The 20908-nt window shown below is 38.9% G+C and overlaps 1 protein-coding gene across 5 annotated transcripts in view; it reads left to right on the top strand.

Moving 5' to 3' along the window:
- Positions 1 to 4412: 4412 nt before the first annotated feature.
- Positions 4413 to 20908, top strand: part of RPRD2 (regulation of nuclear pre-mRNA domain containing 2) — an 84134-nt gene continuing 67638 nt past the window's right edge. For all 5 annotated transcript variants that reach the window (XM_082832704.1, XM_082832703.1, XM_082832705.1 and 2 more), the window contains exon 1: positions 4413 to 4673. In XM_082832704.1, the coding sequence (XP_082688830.1) occupies positions 4469 to 4673 (205 nt within the window). In that variant the 5' untranslated portion in view covers positions 4413 to 4468. The remainder of the gene's footprint in view (positions 4674 to 20908) is intronic.

The raw sequence follows: 20908 nt of genomic DNA, 5'->3' as shown, positions 1-20908 counted from the left end.
TCTGATCCCATTTTATTTCTTGAAAGAGTTGTCACCACATTAACTCCACATCTCCCATTCTCTCTAGAACCCTCTCTAATCACTTCACTTCCTGGAAACAGCCCTTGTCAAGACCACCAGTGACTACTGTGTTTGCCAGATTCAGTGGTTATCTCAGTCCTCAACTTATGCAACCTATGCAGCAACACCTGACACAATTACTCCCTTCTGCTTGACAAATATTCATTACATGGCTTTCAGAATATTACTTTCTGGGTTCTCCTTCGCTGGTCATTCATTTTCAATATCCTTTGAAACTTGCTCCTTATAGCCCAGTCCTTGGTCCTCTAGTCTATCTATGCTCACTCACTTCTGGGCAACCTCATCCATCTCATGGCTTTAAGATCATCTATATACTGACAATTCTTAAACTGATGTTTCCTACCAAGAACTTTTTCATGAACTTTAGACTCGCAACATCTGGTGCCATTTATGCCTCTGATACTCAAGATGTTTAACTGAAATCCCGATTTCTACTCATTTCTCACAGGACTGCTCCTTCCCCTTTCCTCCCCTAGTCCGTCTGAGAAAATGGCAATCCATTCTCCGAGGGAACAATATCACCCCACACGGAGAAAAAGTTGGCTCTTGGGGGATGAAAAAGTTTTAGATATTACAATGCTTTGTCACCTTCCAAAGCTCAACTCTACCAAACAAAATCTTACTCATTTAATTTCTCTCATTTTCTTGGGTGTGACACAAGCAGCAATGACATTGAGTTCATGGAAGATACAAAAATTGTATGCAAAGTCAGTAAGCCCGTGTGTCACAACTACTGAGCCCGCGTGCCTAGAGCCCGTGCTCCGCAACAAGAGAAGCCACTGCAATGAGAAGCCCGTGCACCGCAACGAAGAGTAGCCCCTGCCTGTCGCAACTAAAGAAAGCCCATGCACAGCAACGAAGACCCAACGCAGCCAAAAATAAATAAATAAAATAAAGTTAAAAGTTCACTAAATTTTTTTAAGAAATTAATTTTTCAATTATTTTACTTCTGCTGGAAATATAACAGTTTTGAATGATTTTTTAAAAACTCATTCCCAGGCTTCCCTGGTGGTGCAGTGGTTAAGAATCCGTCTGCCAATATAGGGGACACGGGTTCGAGTCCTGGTCTGGGAAGATCCCACATGCCGCGGAGCAACTAAGCCCGTGCACCACAACTACTGAGCCTGCGCTCTAGAGCCTGCGAGCCACAACTACTGAAGCCCATGTGCCTAGAGCCCGTGCTCCGCAATGAGAAGCCACAGTGATGAGAAGCCCGCTCGCAGCAACTAGAGAAAGCCCGTGCGCAGCAACGAAGACCAAATGCAGCCAAAAATAAATAAATAAATAAAATTTAAAAAAAAACACTGATTCCCTGGTGGTCCAGTGGTTAGGACTCAGCGCTTTCACTGCCATGGCCCGGGTTTGATCCCTGGTCAAGGAACTAAGATCCCACAAACCGCATGGTGTGGCAAAAAAAAAAAAAAAAATCAAAAACCGATTTCATTGCTATTATGTATTTATATAAATTGTTAATTTACATATGTAATGCAGTGAATTACAATTTATATACATAAATTACATTAAAGTTTATTCAGCAAATACAGTTATAAAGTTAAATATTATTAGCGTTAAAATTTTTAAGTTTTGGGACTTCCCTGGTGGCGCAGTGGATAAGACTCCATGCTCCCAGTGCAGGGGGCCCGGGTTCGATCCCTGGTCAGGGAACTAGATCCCACATGCATGCCGCAACTAAGAGTTTGCATGCCACAACTAAGAAGCCCGCGAGCTGCAACTGACCAGGCACAACCAAATAAATAAATATCAAAAAAAAAAAAAAAAGAAGAATCATCCAGTGGAAGAAAGACATCAAAAATTTTTTTAATTTTTAACAAAGATTTTAGTCACACTTAACTCTGCATTGAATAAGAAGTAAACTTCATGCTTACTCTTGTATAAAGCACAAATATACAGACAGTACATAAACAGATATACAATATAACTGTGGTATTAACATTTCATGGGGGTTGGGGGAATAGGAAAAAATATCTAAGAAGAATCTTTAGGGTCAACAGCAATGGAAAAAAAGGCTGAGAAACACTGTTCTAGTTAATCAGGTCAGAAACCTTGGTGTCATATTAGACTCTTTTTTTTTCTTCTTCTCATATTCCCCTTAAATCCATGAGCAATCCTTTCGGCTCTACCTTCAAACTATCCAGGATCTGACGCCACTCCTCTTTTTTTTTTGCCATGCTAGTAGAAGCCACCATCATTTCCTTGTCTGGATTACTCCAATAGCCTCTGGTGGCTCTGCAGTCAGTCTATTTTCAACATAGCAACCACTGTAATCTTTTAAAGAGAATGCTATGTAACTTTTCTGCTTACAACTGCTCTGCTTAAGTGTTCCCCACCTCAAAGTTAAAAGCCAAAGTCTTTACAGTGGCCTTCCAGGCCCTACATGAACTCTCTCCCTTCACCTCTCAGATCTCATATTCTATCACTTGTCCTCTACTCTAGCCACAATGGCCTCCTTGTTCTTCCTCTAATATATCAAGCCATTGCTGTTTTAGGTCCTTTACACTTGCTGTTCCACCTGCCAGCATGTTTTTCTCCCCCTCCCCCATATTTGCTTGGTTACCTTGTGCTCAACATTCAGATCAAGTATCGCTTCCTTCCAGAAGCCTTCCTTGATCACCAAACCACCATTCCCATTCCCTTAAGGACCACACACACAACCCCTCTCTCTTCCTTACCTTGCTTCATGCTACTTCATAGAACTTATTACTCCCTGATATATTTTTTATGGTCTCCTACCAATAAGCCCCAGAAAAAAGGGATATTTGTCTATTTTGCTATGTTACTCCCCCACATCTAAAACTGTACTTGGCACAAGACGTTCAACAACTTTTTGTTGAATTAACAAATACTATACGTGAGCTTGACAAAACAGGTTCCCTGCCTCAAAAAACGTGAGTCTACTGGGAAGACGTGAAAGAATTAAAATACAATAACTGCATGTGTTCAGTGGAACAAAGAAGTCTCCAAATCTGCCCGGAGAATTTACATAGGCATATGCAATTGCACGGTTAATCTAGGTTGTGCTAATCAATGTAATAATAAATATCTAAGGCTTTTGTAAACTATAATGTATTATGCAATTGTGAGACTGTAACATATCTGGCGAAGGTGAGATCACATCTTGCCTTTTATTGTTTCCGCGTCTCGAAAATTCTACGGGGAAAATTTTCGTTTCACTTCATTTACTTCCTCTTCCTATAATCCAAAAAGTCAAGTGGCTGTGAGTGTTAATGTCCCAAGGGAGTGTAAAAAATTGTTTGGTCTGGGAGTCTGCGTAGTGACTGGCTCGCTGCAGCTGGCGCATGCGCATCCTCTGAGGCACTGCAAGATGGCTGCTAGCTACTTTGTGGCGCGTCGGTGCCCCGAGGAATTAGCAACAGCGGCGGCGGCGGCGGCGGCAGCTGCAGGTGCCAGAAAATAACAGTGGCCGCTGAGCGGTGGGAGTTTCTCGGCCCTGCTGTATGAGCTGGACAGCCCCAAGGGAGACACCTCGCTAGGAAGCAAAACGCGGGGCGGAGCGGTGAAGCCCCTCCCCCAACCTCTCCTTAGTTTGACCAACTCCCTCTCCCACCCTTCTCTCCCCGTTTTTCCTCCCAGCCCGCTACGCGCTGGCCTACTGCGCAGGCGCACGAATACTCGAAGCGCCTCCTTAGCCCTTGGGGCTTGTGGGCTTCTGCGCGCGCTTCCCGTTCTTCTCCCTTGATTGGCCAGATTGCCCCGCCATCACACCTCCCTCTGCTTTTTCTAGGTTGAGAAGGAAGCAGGGGGGCGGGGCCAAGCAGCGCGTGCGCGATCGTGTTGCTGTCCCTTTGCTGCTATTGCGTTGCAAAAAAAATCCTGACTAGGTAGCCTTGGGCCTTTCTGTGCTAGAGGATCTAAAGGAGAAAGATTTCTGCAACTGAAGGGCCAGTCGGGTAGTATTAACTTTAAGATATTCATGCCCGCTCTTAGAGGAGTGTGGGGAACGGCCTTAAGCGTTGAGAGCCGAAGAGTATAAAACCATTAATTTCCGGGCCAGGCGTTTAGAAAGGCTTTGCAGGACCTGTTTTCTGCGCAGTTCTTCCGTGATTACTGACTGGTTTAAACACAATCCCTTGAACAATTCCGATAAACCGTCGAAATCCGCAGCCCCTCTTTGCAGCGTGTAGGAGCCGCCAGCGTGCCCAGCAGCTGGTCCTCCCGTCCTACCTCCAGAAGAGCCTAGCGCGTGCACCATCCCCACCCCCTGGCCCCCCTCCCCACCTGCGGCTTTCACGCACTCGCAGTGATTGTTTTGCCCGCTCCCGCCGCCGCCGCCGCCGCCGCCGCCGCCGCCGCCGCCGCCGCCGCCGCGGCCGCCAGAGGAGCAGCAGCGCTTGTGCAAACCGGGAAGATGGCGGCCGGCGGCGGCGGAGGCGGCAGTAAGGCCTCCTCCTCGTCGGCCTCTTCGGCAGGGGCTCTGGAGTCCTCGTTGGATCGAAAATTCCAGTCGGTAACTAACACCATGGAATCTATTCAAGGCTTGTCGTCTTGGTGTATAGAGAACAAGAAACACCACACTACTATCGTCTACCATTGGATGAAGTGGCTCCGGAGATGTGAGTGTTGGGGGGTGACTAGGGAAGGGAAGACTGGGGATGGAAGGAAATACTACCCGAAACGCTTAGGGTTTCCCTGTGGAGCCGCTGCATTCGGTTGGGGTTGTTCATATTAAAGCTTCGACCAGAGTGTACTCAAACTCAGACCCTGTTCCTAGCCGGGATTGTCCTGAACTGCAGGAGGCTCATCATTTCTTGGATTTTATAGCGACTGACTTGGTGTGACCTTGGGCCTTTGGGCCCAAATCTGTTGAGATTTACATGTTGTTTCAGAGCTTTGTAAGGTGATGTTGTTTTTACTGAACCTTCACAGAAATTGTTGCGTCCGTTTATTTCTTATAGGCCCTGACGTGTTAATGATTTCTTGTTTTCCTGGTGATAGACACGCTATGGTTTAAGCAGTAGTAAATGCACCTACTTCGCTGGAATATGTGGGACCATTCTATTTTCCACTGACCTAAAACGTGTGATGTGTAATAAGAAGGGCCTTACCTAGATGAAGAGGTAACGTGAGCTCCACATGGAGCTGAGGCGACCACCTGAGAGGTTTTTGTAGCTATGTTTGCTGCAGTAAAATACAGGCTTCTTGATACAGACCGGAAACAACCGTAGTCAGTATCGCCACTAACACCATAAAATGGAAAACATATCCGGCTACTTTTCAACCAGTTCAGATACCTTTTTAAAGAATAGGAATTGGTTTCATAGGTAATCAAAACAAAGAATCAGGAAGTGTGCTTTTTGAATAGGTACTACTTTTTTACCCCAGTTAATTGCTTTTTTGTCTACATCGTGGAGTTTTTTTCACTTTGCTGCGTTACTGCAGAAAAGAGGTCTGTTAGACTGTCAGGAAGCATGGATTGCAGAAAATTTCAGATCGTTTAGGACAAAGTGTGGAGAAGTCATTTGTTGCTTCCTGCTGAGAAGAGAGGGTTGACCCTAAATCCATGTATATCTATTTGAATTTTAGGTCTGCTTCCTGTCTATGGCACGTCACCAGTGAGACCCATCATTCACTTAATTCTTCTTATTCCACTTTTGCTATTGCCCCTATAGTGTTTTAATTTGTGTTTACTTTTAGGGAACAGATGGATAAAATTCACAAAATCATAGACCCCAAACTTCAAATCATTTGTGTATAAAGTTATTGTTGGGAGAGATGTTTTGTGGCTCTTTGAATAATATATGCAGAAACAGTTGTATAACCAAGGCAGGATTACCTATATTTACCAATAGCAGATCAAAGTTACTTTCTTTCCAAGAGGTAAAATTAGAACATACAATATCAAGTACCAGTCATTATCAAAGACTCACATAGTAAGTATCTAGTATGTACCCAGCCCTTTGTCATTTACAATATATCTAGTATCTCATTATACCTTAAACTAACCCTAAGAAGTAGATTTTTTAATAATTGATTTACAGATGTGGAAACTAAGCCTCAGAAATGTTAAGTAAGCTGCTTAAGTTTATACAGTAAAATGGTGGAGTTGGGTTTTGACTCCACCATATCAGATGACAGTGGCCACATTTAACTTTGTAATGTTTTCATGATTATTCTTTAATGTTTTTGGTATACCAGTGGTAGCAAGCAGTGCTCAAGCCTGAGGACGTATTCTCCTTAAACATATTTTTCTTCCTGTTTTAAAACATTCTTACTTTTTCTACCTTTGGGCTCTGGTGCTTTAACTGTATGGTTACATCATTTGCAAGGATAAGTTGGTAGCCATCCCTGCCTGTGGGATTACAAATGCAATTACAATATATTTTTTACAGTCAGCGATAACGAGATACACTGGAGCCAGAATTTTTCTGCCTCTACTTTTTTTTTTTTGCCTCTACTTTTGATATTGTGCCTGAGCTTATTTCCCTTGTTGATATTTTAAGAGTGAAAAAAATGATTGCTCTAGGAAGACAGTACTTCATTTGAAGTGCATTATATACAGTTTGTATAGTTCAGTGCTTTTGGCTTTCTATAAACCTGATTTTTTTTTGTCTGGTGGAATGCAACTTAACTTTCTGAAATGGTTAAGGGTAATTTGTAGTTGTTTTATGTTTACGTTGAGTGAACATCGTTTATCTTATTGTAAATAAAGCCTTTTGAGAGAAATATTCAGGAGATTGTTGTTAGAATTATTTTAGTTCGAGTTTGGTTTTTAAGTCAGCTTTAGGCAAATTTGTGAAATAGGTGTCTTTGGCATTCCCAGCCTTTCTGTCCATTTTCCTGATGCCACTTTTGCTTCTCCTTTTTTTCTTTGGCATCCATTATTTAGTAACTTATATTTAGACCTCAGTGGGAGTTTAAGTGACTATGTTAACTCTTCCTGAGATATTTTCATTTTTATCCTTTATTTCATAATGTGTAGTAAGAGACTTTTGTTCACTTTAAAGGAAATACTTTAGGGAGTTCCCTGGTGGCCTAGTGGTTAGGATTCTGGGCTTTCACTGCCATGGCTCAGGTTCAATCCCTGGTCGGGGAACTGAGAGCCCGCAAGCTGCGCAGTATGGCCAAAAAATAAATAAATAAAAATTAAAAAAACAATAAAGGAAATAACTTAGAGAAGGCAAGTAGTCTTCCTGAAGCACACTCCATGGTGGGTTATACTGATTTTTTTTTTTTTTTTTTTTTTTTTTTGGTGGTACGCGGGCCTCTCACTGTTGTGGCCTCTCCCGTTGCGGAGCACAGGCTCTGGATGCGCAGGCTCAGCGGCCATGGCTCACGGGCATAGCCACTCAGCGGCATGTGGGATCTTCCAGGACCGGGGCACGAACCCGTGTCCCCTGCATTGGCAGGCGGACTCTCAACCACTGCGCCACCAGGGAAGCCCTGGGTTCTACTGATTTTATTCAGACTTGTTTTAATTTGTTTGATTGAAGCTTCCATTACTATCATTTTTCAAAAGTGATCTTTCTGTAGCATAAACAGATGTCATTTCTGTGCTTTAAAATCCTTCAGTGATATCCCATCGCAACAGGCTTAAAGGGTTAAACTTCTTTTTACTACAAGTAAAAGGTCTACAAGGTCCTACACCACCTGCCCTGCCTACTACCTCTAAGGCTTCTTCTAATCCTATCTTTCCATCATTTAGATCCAAGCTCAAATATTACCTCCACAGAAAGGCCTTCCCTAATGATCTTATTTCAAATGGTTCCTTCAGTTGCATTATAACACATCACTTTATTTTCAGTATATGAAATTACCTTATTTATTTGTTTATATGCTTACTGTTTATTTTCTTCCACCAGATGACATGGCTGTGTCTTCTTTGCTGCTACATCCCCAAGCAACTAGAACAGTGTTTGGCACACAATAAGTAATCAGTAAACATTTGCCAATATAATTTTGTGAAATAGTTAATCAAGAACTTGAATTGTTTTAATTTCTGTTTATCAGAAGGCAGCGTTTATAATTTAGTAAAAGAAATGATAGGTATGGTTGTTGGCAGTTTCAAAATATGGCTCTTATATGGGCTTGATGTGCAATTTGACTAGACTGTCATTTCTGTATTTTGTTCATCTGTCCCATTTTTAATGTAACATGGAAATAAGTATGGAAAAGTAGAAAAACACAGACTTTAGAATTAGGCCCAGGTTCAACTCTTAATTCCATCAGTTAATACCTGGGCACAGTACTTAAACTGTGAGTCTCAATTTCTGATTTGTGAGTAGAGATAATTATCTCTCATAGGCTTGTTGTCTAGATTTAAGAAGATAATGCACATATTTTAGTATAGGTCCTAGCATATACATATATGTTCAGATTATTTATTATGGTGACAACGATGATGTAGATAGTCTTAAGGTCCTGACTATTCGAAATAATTACTTTGTTTTGGGAACAGTGCTGGAAATTACATTCCCAGTCAGAGGGAGATGATTTGGACCAGCCTTTCTGTAGTGAATTAGCAAGTTCTCTGAAGAACTAGTAGGACAAAATGGAAAATACTGTGTTCATGATATCTCCAAGTTGTTTTGCTTCTAACCATTGAATGGGTTGGCCTGTTTTAGAAGGTGTATGAGAATTGAAATGAGTTTTTGAAGAAAAGGGGGTTATAGGAAAGTAGAATCATTTGTAGAACAGAAAAGCTGTTAAGATTTCCCTTCAGCTGTTTTTGGTACGAACTTTAAGTATGTACAAGATTAGAAAAGTAATAACATTCCTGCCACCACTGATCACCCCACTTCAAAAGTAGTTATCTTTTTAAAAATTAATCAATTAATTTATTTTTGGCTGCATTTGGTCTTAATTGCCGTGCGTGGGCTTTGTCTAGTTGCGGCGAGCGGGGGCTACTCTTCGTTGCGGTGCGCCGGCTTCTCGTTGCGGTGCGCCGGCTTCTCGTTGCGGTGGCTTCTCTTGTTGCCGAGCACAGGCTCTAGGCGCGCGGGCTTCAGTTGTGGCTCGTGGGCTGTAGAGCGAAAGCTCATTAGTTGTGGCCCATGGGCTTAGTTGCTCCACAGCATGTGGGACCTTCCCAGAACAGGGCTCGAAGCCGTGTCCCCTGCATTGGCAGGTGGATTCTTAACCACTGCGCCACCAGGGAAGTCCCAGTAGTTATTTTAATGGCCGATCTTTTTTCTTCTGTCCCCTTTACTTTCCCTTCTCCTCCTCATTTGAAGCAAATCTCAGTACAATCTGGTATTTTCTCCACAAGAGAAACTGTTACATAAATATGGACTGTCCAAAAAAAACCTCTTAATACAGGATTAATTTGTTGTAGTGAATTCGAAAAGTGCAATTTACTATTTTTGATGTATGGCAGTGGTTTCTCAGATCCTTGAATGGACCGTGAAGCTGGTAATAATTTTCTAGCTAACTTTTATTAAGTGCTTATTATGTGCCAGGCACTGTTCCAAGCATTTTACACTTATTAATTCATTCAATCTTCATAATTCTTTGAAGTAGTTATTGTTATGATCCCCACTTTACAGATGGGAAAACAGAGGCACTGAGAGGTTGAGTAACTTGCCCATGGTTAGAGAGCTAATAAGTGGTGGATCCAGGATTCAACCCAGTCATTCTTGATTTAGAGCATACACTCTTAGCCATTGTACTACACAGCCTTTCCTATTCATAAAATACTTTCTACAATATTAGGCCATGCAGATTAACTAGAATATCTACATTTTGAAGCTTTGTGGGTATTTTTGTTTTTATTTTTGCTTTCTGTGGGAAAACTGATTATCTTGTATAGATTTGAAGTTCTGATAGTCATTTATAATTTTAAAAAAGGGAAAACAAGTTGAACATGTTAGTTACTAAAGTTGTTTACTTGATAAAAATCTCTAAATGTTAGGTTTTAGATAATAGAAGGATTTTTTTGGTGGCAAAAAGTTTGGGGTACCACACTGGTACCTCCATTGGTCAGTGGAGAGTGAAGTCTATAATCTTGTATTTGATATTGCACAAATCTGAGTGTCTGGAACTATTTTTTGCAGCTCTGGTATCTGAAATGTAGCTATTCCTTTAACCGTTTACTTTCCTTGTAATTCATCCTTTGTAGCAGATATGTTGGCTACACATATAGAGTATAACAGTACTGCCATAGCTTTTTAATCACATATCACATGTATACAAATATAGATGGACTAGGTACAAATTCTTACTTTAAGTTCCAAGATGAATTTTGCTTACAAATCCCTAGTTTACATTCAGTTCTTTTAACAAATATTTATTGAATACCTACTGTGCCAGGCACTGGGGACATAAGCAGGTGAATAAAATGGAGAAAAATTTTTGTCCTCTCAGAGCCTATACTGTTAGAAGAGGAGACAAACAACAAACAAACAAAATATTAAATATATTAGAAGATAAAAAATATTAGGAGTGCTAAAGAGAAATATAAAGCAGGGAAAGGGAATACAGAGTGTTATAAGAGTTTGCAGTTTTAAATTAGGTGCTAAGGGAAGGCCTCACTGAGAATGTGACATTTGAGCAGGAAGGTGAGGTATAGGCAATATAGATAGGAGAGTGTGAGAGGAGAATGTTCCAAAACAAAGAGAACAGAAAAATACAAAGGTCTTGAGGTTAGAGTGTGCCTGGTGAGTTGAAGGAACAACAAGAAAGCTTTTGTGGCTGGAAAGGAGTAGTGAAAGTAAGGATTAGCAGATGAACTCAGATTATGGTGGGTGATATGGCAGGAGGGGCAGATCACAAAGAATTTTATAGGCATTTTTGGTCTTTTATTTTGAATGAGATGGGGCAGAGGAGTGATGTGAACAGATTTCTGTTTTTAAAAGATCATTCTAGTTGCTGCAGAAATAGGGATGCCGGTAGGTGGCTATTGAAGTAATCCTGGGATAAAATATTGGTGGTTTGGACAAGCTTTATAAGAAGTAATTTAATTCTAGACCTGTTCTGAAGGTAGATCCAAATGGCTTTCTAGATGAATTAAATGTGGGGTAAGAGAGGAGAGTTTTCAAGAATGACTCTGGGGTTTTCTTGGCTGAGTGACTAGAAAGAGTTGACATTTATTGACAAACTTCACTCATTTAAAGTGTACAATTCATTTGTTTTAGTATATTCACAGAGTTGTGCGACAGTCACCACAGGGTATCTGCTTAGTATGTAAATTGTCCTTAGAGCCATCAGCCTGGAAGAGATGTACTAGGTAGTAAGTGTAGATAGAGAAGTAAGTGTAGTAAGACAGAGTAATAAGTATAGATAGAGAAGATGTCCAGAGAGAAGGCTCTGGGGCATTCTGGTATTTCAGATACCTCTTTCTGCTTACTTGGTCTAATGTGTTATTGTGTGTGGTTCTTTCTGAGGTTCAAGGTAAACTTTCAGCTTCCCAAAGAAGTAATAAATCTATTTTGATCTCTTGCATATTTCTACTCTTGGGTTAGGTTTAATGGCACTTCTGGATTAGTTAGGCATTAGGTCTGTTATAATTCCCAGTTGTAAAATTATTGCACAATCAGTCTTCTCTCTGCCCTTTGGATGCCTAGGTCACCTTTTCTTCCATCCATTGCCCTAGGTTCATAGAGATGTAGATAATTTCCATGTTTTCTGACAGTGTTTCAAAACATGAGCTACCGTGATTATTACATGAGATTATTGTAATGGTGTATACTAAATGAGCCTTTTTATGTGTATTATGAGACTTTACAAGCAGTTATATTCTTCATTTAGCTGCTTTGTCTCTCAAATGCAGAAGGGTTGTATTATATACATGGCCTTAGGTGGATTTAAAGCAATATGTAAAACATACTTTTGCTGTACATCCCATAGTAAGCTAAATGTTAAATTATATATCAAATAAACAATCCCATAAATCAAAGTGTGAAACAGTATTGACAAACTTCAAGTGATTTTGTGGTGTGGAAATATCTTGAAAATTCCATTGGAAATTTCCATTTCCAATGTAAAATTACTAATATTAACATTTCCTTAAACAGGCCACCCCAAAATTACAGTCCTGTTGGTAGAGAAGGGGTGAGTGTACGTATGTGTGTAATTTCTTAGAGAGTGGAGACTTCTGATTTTATTCTTAGTGATTTGGCTTCCTGCCTTTCATAAACTAATAAATAATAGATGCATCCAAACTCCCTTTTCTCCTAAGCTTTTGTCATTCAGTTATGATCTTTCTTAAAAATTTTATTTATTTTTTAATTAATTAATTTTTTTAACCCCCCTGGCATCAGTCATGGACAGATAAAGCCACAATTCCAAGATTCCTAACACCCTGGTCTCCGGATTCAAGGTACAACAGGCAATAGTCTCTGTCCACCAGGCAGGTGATGGAAACCAGTTTGCAAGTGTGAAGCTAGCTGGTGGGAAGATAAGGAGGGGGCTGAAGGGGCTGTGAGGCTCTTTTTTTTTTTTAATTAATTAATTTTTTGGCTGCGTCGGGTCTCTGTTGCTGCGCGTGGGCCCCCTTCAGCTGCGACAAGCTGGGGCCACTCCTTGCTGTGCGCCGGCTTCTCATTGCGGTGGCTTCTCTTGTTGCGGAGCACAGGCTCCAGGCACACGGGCCTCAGCAGTTGTGGCTCGCGGGCTCCAGAGCACAGGCTCAGTAGTTGTGGTGCACAGACCCAGTTGCTCGGTGGCATGTGGGATCCTTCTGGACCAGGGCTCGAACCCGTGTCCCCTGCATTGGCAGGCGGATTCTCAACCACTGCGCCACCAGGGAAGCCCAAGTTATGATCTTTTCTTTTAATCTTTTTTTTTTCCACTTTTCCCAAGTGTTTAGTGTTCTACAGCAGTACCTTAAAATATTTTGGGTTAGTTGTTTTAAAATTTCATCTGAGAACTAAGACTACATGAGGTTTTTTAATGTGTAGAAGGAGCTCAGAGACCCTAGTAAAAAAAAATTACTCAAAAACTTAACACTGTTGCACAAAACACCTTGACTGAGTTTCTCATCTGTTTGTCAAGGAAACAAAAAGGAGTTGGTGCTTTGTAGTGCTTTTGATTCCACTGCATCCACAGATTTTAGTTATAGAACACTGGAGAGATGCACATCTTGTGGAGAAGTAGTAGAACCTAGTTACTCCTTCTGGGAAAAGGCAACAATTCCATTTGTGCTTTAGAACATTAAAGTCTTTCTGGCTAAGATAAAGATAGTCTAAAAAAAGAAACGTTTTTCTTGTTCTCTTAGAAACATTGAAATAGAGGCTGTTTGATGAAAGAAATAAAATGTTTAATATGCTGGGTTTAAATTTTGGTTGCAGCCTTTTATCTTTCTCTCGTCTCTCTTCCTTCACTTCACTTGCTAGTGATTAGTTTCACTTACTTTCACCCTATGGTTCTTTGGTACCCACCACAGGTGGCCGGGGGGAGAAAGGAGATTGACTATTTCCTTTAGTGAAAGTTTCACTGTTAGAAGGGAAAAGATTTTTTAATGTTAGGCATTATAACTTACCATTTTTAATTAAAAAAAGACCCGAATGGATCCTGTGCTGTTTTTGTGTTCCCTTTACTGTCATTATAGTTTTAAAATGGTAGCATAACGCATTATTTTAAAATGATGATCTCTGTCCAAGAGGCAGTCAGTATTACTTGAGTTATTAACATTTCTTTTATAGTGTATTCCTGTGTCCAAAGATACAGAATTCAGAAAATTAATTTAAGAATATTGGGTGCTTACTCTATGTAAAACTTTGTTAGGTTGCTCGCTGAAAGAGATGGAATTATAAGGAACTTAACGTTTCATAACTAAGATAAGAATTGAACAAAAATAACTTGTTCTGGGAAGTATGATAATATGAGTTTTTATATGCTGTACCAGTTTCGAAGAGTTATCACTTTTTGGTTGGAGTGAAGGTATCCATTCACTGAGCACCCTTACTAGATATCAAACATATACATACATATATATATATATACATATATTCCTATAATCCTAACATAAGCTCTGGAAGGTAGGAGTTATCCCCACTTAAAATTCTTATAAACCGAGGCTTAGGGAAGTCAATTGATTATTTTGAGGAAATTGTCAGACCATTTTTATAGTATAGGAAAGGGAAACTGCCTGGTTTCAGGGTGGCTAAGCATAAGCTTAATTATTTTTTCCCCCCTTGGTTTTGTTCTCTGAAGGCAGAAGGTGAGAGTGAGTGGGAGAAATACAAGAAATACGGTGGATTCAAAGCCTGAGTTGCTTACAAGTACTTTGTTATTATTTAACAATGTTCTTTATTAAGTTTCCAATCATTAATACAGTTAACTTCACAAACATTATCACTAATAGATTTAGTAATAAATAGTTAACATTTCCTGAGTTCTTATCGTGTGATCTCATTTAATATAACAATTCATGAGGTATTGATATTATGTAATTTTTATTACTTAGTAAGGCTATTAGTGATATATATGTAAAATTACGCTGGTGAAGGGAAAATAATAAAGAAAACGTTATAGATGATATAACTGAAGCACTTGAAGGCTCAGTGAGGTAAAATTAATTGTTCAAGTTTCATAGCTAGTAAGCAGTAGAGCCAGAATTAAAATCTAAGCAGTCTTGACTCCAGCGCCTACTCTCTACCTTTGTGCTAGACTGCGTTCCACTTCTTTCAAAGTCTGTTGGTATTTTGTAGTGTTCCATAGTGTGGTATATACAGTATAATGGTTCCCAAACAGCGCTTGTGCCTGTTTTTACCCAGCTTTTTTATATATTATTGACATGTAACATTGTGTAAGTTGTGATGATTAGATCATGTATAAATTGCAAAATGATTACCACAAGATGTACTTAGTAACTTTCAAGTATATAATGCCATATTGTTAACTATCGTCACCATGTTGTATGTTAGATCCCCAAAACGTATTTATCTTATAACTGCAAGTTTGTACCCTTTGACCAATGTCTTCCCATTCCCCAACTCCCTGGCTCCTGGCAACCACCATTCTACTCTCTGTTTCTATGAGTTCTGTGCCTATTTTGATGATTTCACTAAGCTGCAGAGGTGAAAAAAATTCATTAATTCGTATATAGCAATAAATTGAATACAGAAGCAGATATGAGAACTTAGCTGTCTTCTGTTGAGCCAAAACATTAGATTTTCAAGAATGTAAAACAGTGCTACTCTCCTCACTAAATTTTTTTCTCTTGCAAATATAGTTATTTTTAATAAAATATGTATAACTTATTAACTGAATGGTTTTATTATTTTTAATGAATTAATAGATATTTTAAAATTCTTAGTTTTAATTTATAATACAGTAAAGAGCATAGATGTAACTAACTCACATAAGCAAAAGCTCTTTGGGGTCTTCAGTAATTTTTAGGAGGGTAAAGGTATCCTGAAACCAAAAGGTTTGAGAATTCACTGATTTATTGGTATGTTGTACAATGACCTTTATCAAGTTTCTGCAACGTACACATCCATTGTCTCTCATCTTAATACTGTGTATTGCCCAGGGGTTACCAGATGTTATTTTATAACCATTTAATTACTGTTTTTTAATTTGTGAGATCATAAGTTTGATAACTTCTTATTTTGCCAAATAAGGATGTAAAATACACTACCATTTATATTATCACTATCATTTTATAAATTATCACTTTATATGAAAAATTTGCCTTAATGTCCTTGTCTTTCAGGTCTTAGCTCATCTCCTTAGAGGTTGATCCCTATCGTCCTAGCCAAAGAGCCTACCCTACCCCCCTTTGCTCCTATCTATCATTCTCTTATTGCATCACCCTATTTTATTTTCTTTATATACCTTTTCCCATTATAAGATATTACCTTATTTATTTGTTTATTTACTGAGATGCATGTCCCCTCTCACCCTCAACTAGAATGTAAGCCCATGATAGCAGGGACTTTGTTTTGCCCACCACTACATCCTCAGCACCTTGAAGATGGTGTAGAACATAGAAAGTGCTTAATGACTTTCTTATATCTGACCACAGAGCACACTTCGAGAATTGTTGCTATAGAGGTTTTACATAGTTTTGTTTACACAGCTTTACATATGTAGGGGGATATACAATATTGTATAGTGGTTAATTGGCAAAGTACATGGGCTTTGGACTCCAATAGGCATTATACTTGTTACTTAACCTCTTAAAGCCTTTAAATAGGATTAATAATAATACAACATACCTTATGTGATTGTTGGTGGTATTAAAAAAGATAATTCAGGACTTCCCTGGTGGCACAGTGGTTGAGAGTCCGCCTGCCGTTGCAGGGGACATGCGTTCGTGCCGCAGAGCGGCTGGGCCCGTGAGCCATGGCCGCTGAGCCTGCGCGTCTGGAGCCTGTGCTCCGCAACGGGAGAGGCCACAACAGTGAGAGGCCCGCGTACCGCAAAAAAAAAAAAAAAAGATAATTCATATAAAGTGCTTTGCAAACTACCTGACATTTAGAAAGCTCAGCACTGTACAACAGAAATTAACACAACATTGTAAATCGACTACACTTCAGTAAAATATATATATATATATATATATATATATAAAGAAAACTCAGCAAATGGTAACTACTGTTGTTTTTAAATGCAATTATGGTATGTATTTTTATTACACCATGTTTCATGCAGGCCTGTGTGCTTAAGCTTTAAATTCTTCCAGTTAATCCTGCATACCCTAGGTGAAATTTTAAGGTTAATAATCCAAAGGAATGAACACAGATTTTTTAGGCCTTTTTATTAATACTAGAGAATGCCTGGAAAACACACTAATTTGGAAACTATTTATCTATTTTGAGTATTTCACGTACCTATTTGTGTAACAACATCTTGCAGTTCTAGAAGTTCATAGAATTTAAGAATCTTTCATATATTTTTATAGCTGTTGTGCTAATATGTAAATGCATCTCAAAGAAGGGATTTCACAGGGACAGCAATATCTTTAGTGCTGCTGGATTTTTAAAAATAACCTATCAAAAACAAGGGGTTTATAAAAATTTAAGTTGGAATAATAAAGACCAAATATTAATCATATTTTCATTTAAAATTTTAAATTTGAAATTAAAGATTTTTTTAAAAGAAAATTTCATTTCAAGACACATTTTGGAAGATCAATTTTACTTTGTTTTAAAAGTCTTTAAAAACCTGGTAATAGAAAAGTGAATAGCTTTTGAAATCCATTTATAGGTCATCCTTACACATATATACTGTGTTTAGTATAAACTAGGATAAGAATGCATTTCTATTCTCCTGTTCATTCTTATCCTCAGATTGCCATGTACAGTACATATGTATAAACTGATAAATGTGGATAAGATACAGAGAAAATAAAACATAGCAATAAACAAAAAATATGAATTTGACTTTGTACAACAGCATTTTCTAGAAAGTTGTGATGTTTAGTTTAGGTTGTCACTGTCAAAACTTAGGTACTACGAAGTTAAAGTTAAACCTGTTTCATGCTGCTAGACTTTAGTACCTTTAATAAAATGCTTCATGAATTTCCAGAAGGAGTAGGGGATAGGCTGTTCAGTATTCTCCAAACTTATTTGACCATGGAGTTCCTTTCTTTTCTAGCCATCTCATGTGATTACTGTTCTACGGAACACACATTGGGAAGCTTTGTTATGGATGTTTTTCTAGGAAACCCCCAATTAAAGAGCAGAGAGAACCAATTTATATTTGTGTGTAGTAAGAAAGGCTTCATGGAGGAAACAGTTGTTCAAAAAAGATGTGAAGCAGGTGAAAGAAGGCATCTCAAATACAAACAAAGGTGTAAAAGAATCAGAAGCAGAGAGTGAACAATCAGAAGTACACATAGACAAGTGAGGATGGAAAAGACAAAGAGAAGCAAAGAAGCAGTAAAAACCATGATTTTTGAGACATGGTGGGGAGGGGAAGGTATATTGAAAACAAAGTAACTATGTATGTATAGGCACAAAAGCTACAATAGATAGTGATTGTAACACTGGACCAAAATCACTTTTTTGTAATACTGGTATTAGTATATTTTCGGATTTATTCAAAGCTTTTAGAATTCAAAAATTGAAGTTAAGTCTGTGAGCCCAGATTTTTAATGTATTTCATATTTTAAAACATCAAGTAAAAATGTAAATTTATAAAAACATAACTATTAAGCATAGATTATCATTGTAATGTAAATCATCAGCTCCTCCTGGTTTTGCTGCTTCCTTTGACTTTGGTCTTTTTGTCTGAGGTACCTTTATAATTGCTTTGTGTGATGTAGCTGGTTGGGTTGGACTTTAGTATCTTCTTGCCATATTTAACTCCCCTGACCAGTGCTTTCGGAGCCACCTGTCTATGTTCAGTAGTTCAAAATTGCCGAAGTTTTGACTTCTTTCTTGGCCAACTTGGGAAACGTTTCCCTAATGGAGTTTAAATCCTTTCTTTTCCCTAGGAGAGATTCTTTGTTATGGAAGGTTCTTTCCCTCAGGTTCAGACTCTCCCTATAAGTGGGCCATGACAAAGGTAGAGGGGGGTGAGTCAGGGGAGTTTCCTGAACTGCATAGGAAGTAGGGTAAGGAGTTTGTGGTGAAAGTGAGAGGAATGGGGGTGGGTGAGTAGGTAGGAAAGAGATAAAGACAACTAAGGACAACGAATGAACTGCTTTTGTATTATGCCAACAAAAATATTGTAGTTTGGTCTTTAAAATAGCAATACCTGAAACTGATATTACAGTTTGCAAAAATAAATGATAATATGTTTGGGGGAAATGTTCAGGAGCCACTATAATAATCTAACCAAATGACAGATTTGAAAGAATATAACTGGTAGTGGAGAGGACAGATAAGATCTAAGAGGTATTTAGAAAGTAGAATTCGGCAGAACTTGCTGACCAGTTGGATGTACGGGATGAAGTTAGAGGAAAGCTTGGAAGATGGATCCTGTGGATTCTGTCTTGGGTGACAGGAAATTTGGGAGGAAATAGATGATAAAAGCAGGCTTGCACACATGGAGTTGGAGTGTCTGGAGGGCATCTGAGACAAGTTGTTTAATAGATAATTAACCATTTTGATAGTGCTTATAATCCTAATATTGGCTAATATTTATTGACAGTTATATACTTGATGCAATTCTAGGAGTTTTTTGTGTATTTTGTCATGTAATCTTGAGAAAAACCTTTGAATAAGTGGGTACTATTATTTCATTGTATAGATGAGAAAAGCATCTCATTGTATAGATGAGAAAAGGTCATGCAGTTGGAAATAGGGGCTGGGCTTTGAAACTAGTCCTGACTAACTTAAATATGTTCATAACCACTATATTGTATTTGGGAGGGAGCTTTGGACTAGAGATGGAGACTTGGGAATTGTAATCATATTGGTAGTAGTTAATGAATGAGCACTTCAAGGGACACAGTATTTTAAGTGAGAAGAGAAAAGGGCCAGTGAAAGAACTTGGGAAACACCAGAGTTTCAGAAGAAAAGGTGTCCTAGGTAGAGGAGAAGATCAGAGCAAAGTAATTTCTCAGAAATTAAAGGAGGAGAAAGTTTGCCAGTGGAGTTTCCAAGGAACATGGTTCTGGGAAAAGGCATGATTGTACTGGGGAGAAGGGTGAATAGGACAATTTCTGTTTCTGATGATATGACAAACTAGATATTTTGCAGAGAGACTACATTTTTTTTGCCCTAAAAAATAACTAAATCCTGCAGAAATTGTAACAAACATAACTTTTAAAAATAAACTTTATTCTAGAATAGCTTTAGGTTTACAGAGAAGTTGCAAAGATGGTATAGAGGGTTCTAGTATACCCTGCACCCAGTTTCCCCTGTTGTTAACATCTTACATTGGTATATGGTACATTTGTTACAGCTGATGAACCAATACTGATAGGTCATTATTAACTAGAGTCCATACTTTATTTGTGGATTTCCTTAGTTTTTGCCAAATGTCTTTTTCTATCCCAAAATCCCATGCAGAATTCCACATTACATTTAGTCATCATGTCACTTCAGGCTCCTTTAGACTGTAAACAGTTTTGAGGAGTATTGATCAGGTATTTTGTAGAATGTCCCTCTATATGGATTTGTCTGGGGAATTCTCTGGTGGTCTAGTGGTTAGGACTCTGCGCTTCCACTGCAAGAGGGCCTGAGTTTGATTCCTGGTTGGGGAACTAAGATCCCTCAAGCCGCTAGGTGCGGCCCAAATGAATAAACAAAAATATGTGTTTGTCTGATATATATATTTTTTCATGATTAATTGGGGCTATAGGTTCTTGGAAAGAACACAGGAAAAGTGCCATTTGCATCACATCGCCTCAAGAGTATCCTGTCAACATGACTTATCACTGATGATGCTAACCTTGATCACCTGGCTGAGGCAGTATTTATCAGGTTTCTTCACTGTAAAATCTCCCCCCACCCCCTTATCAAACTATACACTTTGGAAAGAAGTCACTGTGCACAGTACACACTTAAGGAGTGCAGAATTGATGTTCCACCTCCTTGAGGGGGCAGTATCTTTGTGTATGGAAGGTTACAAGCTTAATTTTTAATGTATTACTGAGTATGCTAAAAAAGTTAGGGCACTCTCTAAGGGTCTGTTCTCACAAAAGTGAAGAGTCAGCTGAAGCAGGAACAATGAGCTGTGAGCAAACAGAAAAGGCAAGGTTGCTCTCAAAGGCAAATGCCCATATTAGCACTAATGGGAAACTAAGCCTTTGGCCCACAGCAAAATGGAAGAACCCTCTGAGAAAGATGATAAATTGGACCAAGGTCAGTACTACCCTGATTCTGCCATAGCACTTGCAAGTACACTTTGAGAGAAAGCTTTTTCTGGTTAGGCTCTTTGAATTCCCACAGATAAAATTCAACAGAGAATTACCAAACACAAGGAAGTAAGTCACTCTGAGTGAGATTTGATAGAA

This window comes from Leucopleurus acutus, assembly GCF_964270905.1.
Source record: "Leucopleurus acutus genome assembly, chromosome: 2".
Classification (NCBI taxonomy): domain Eukaryota; kingdom Metazoa; phylum Chordata; class Mammalia; order Artiodactyla; family Delphinidae; genus Leucopleurus; species Leucopleurus acutus.
Note: the sequence above shows the minus strand (reverse complement) of the source record. Positions and strands in the feature narration are given on the sequence as shown.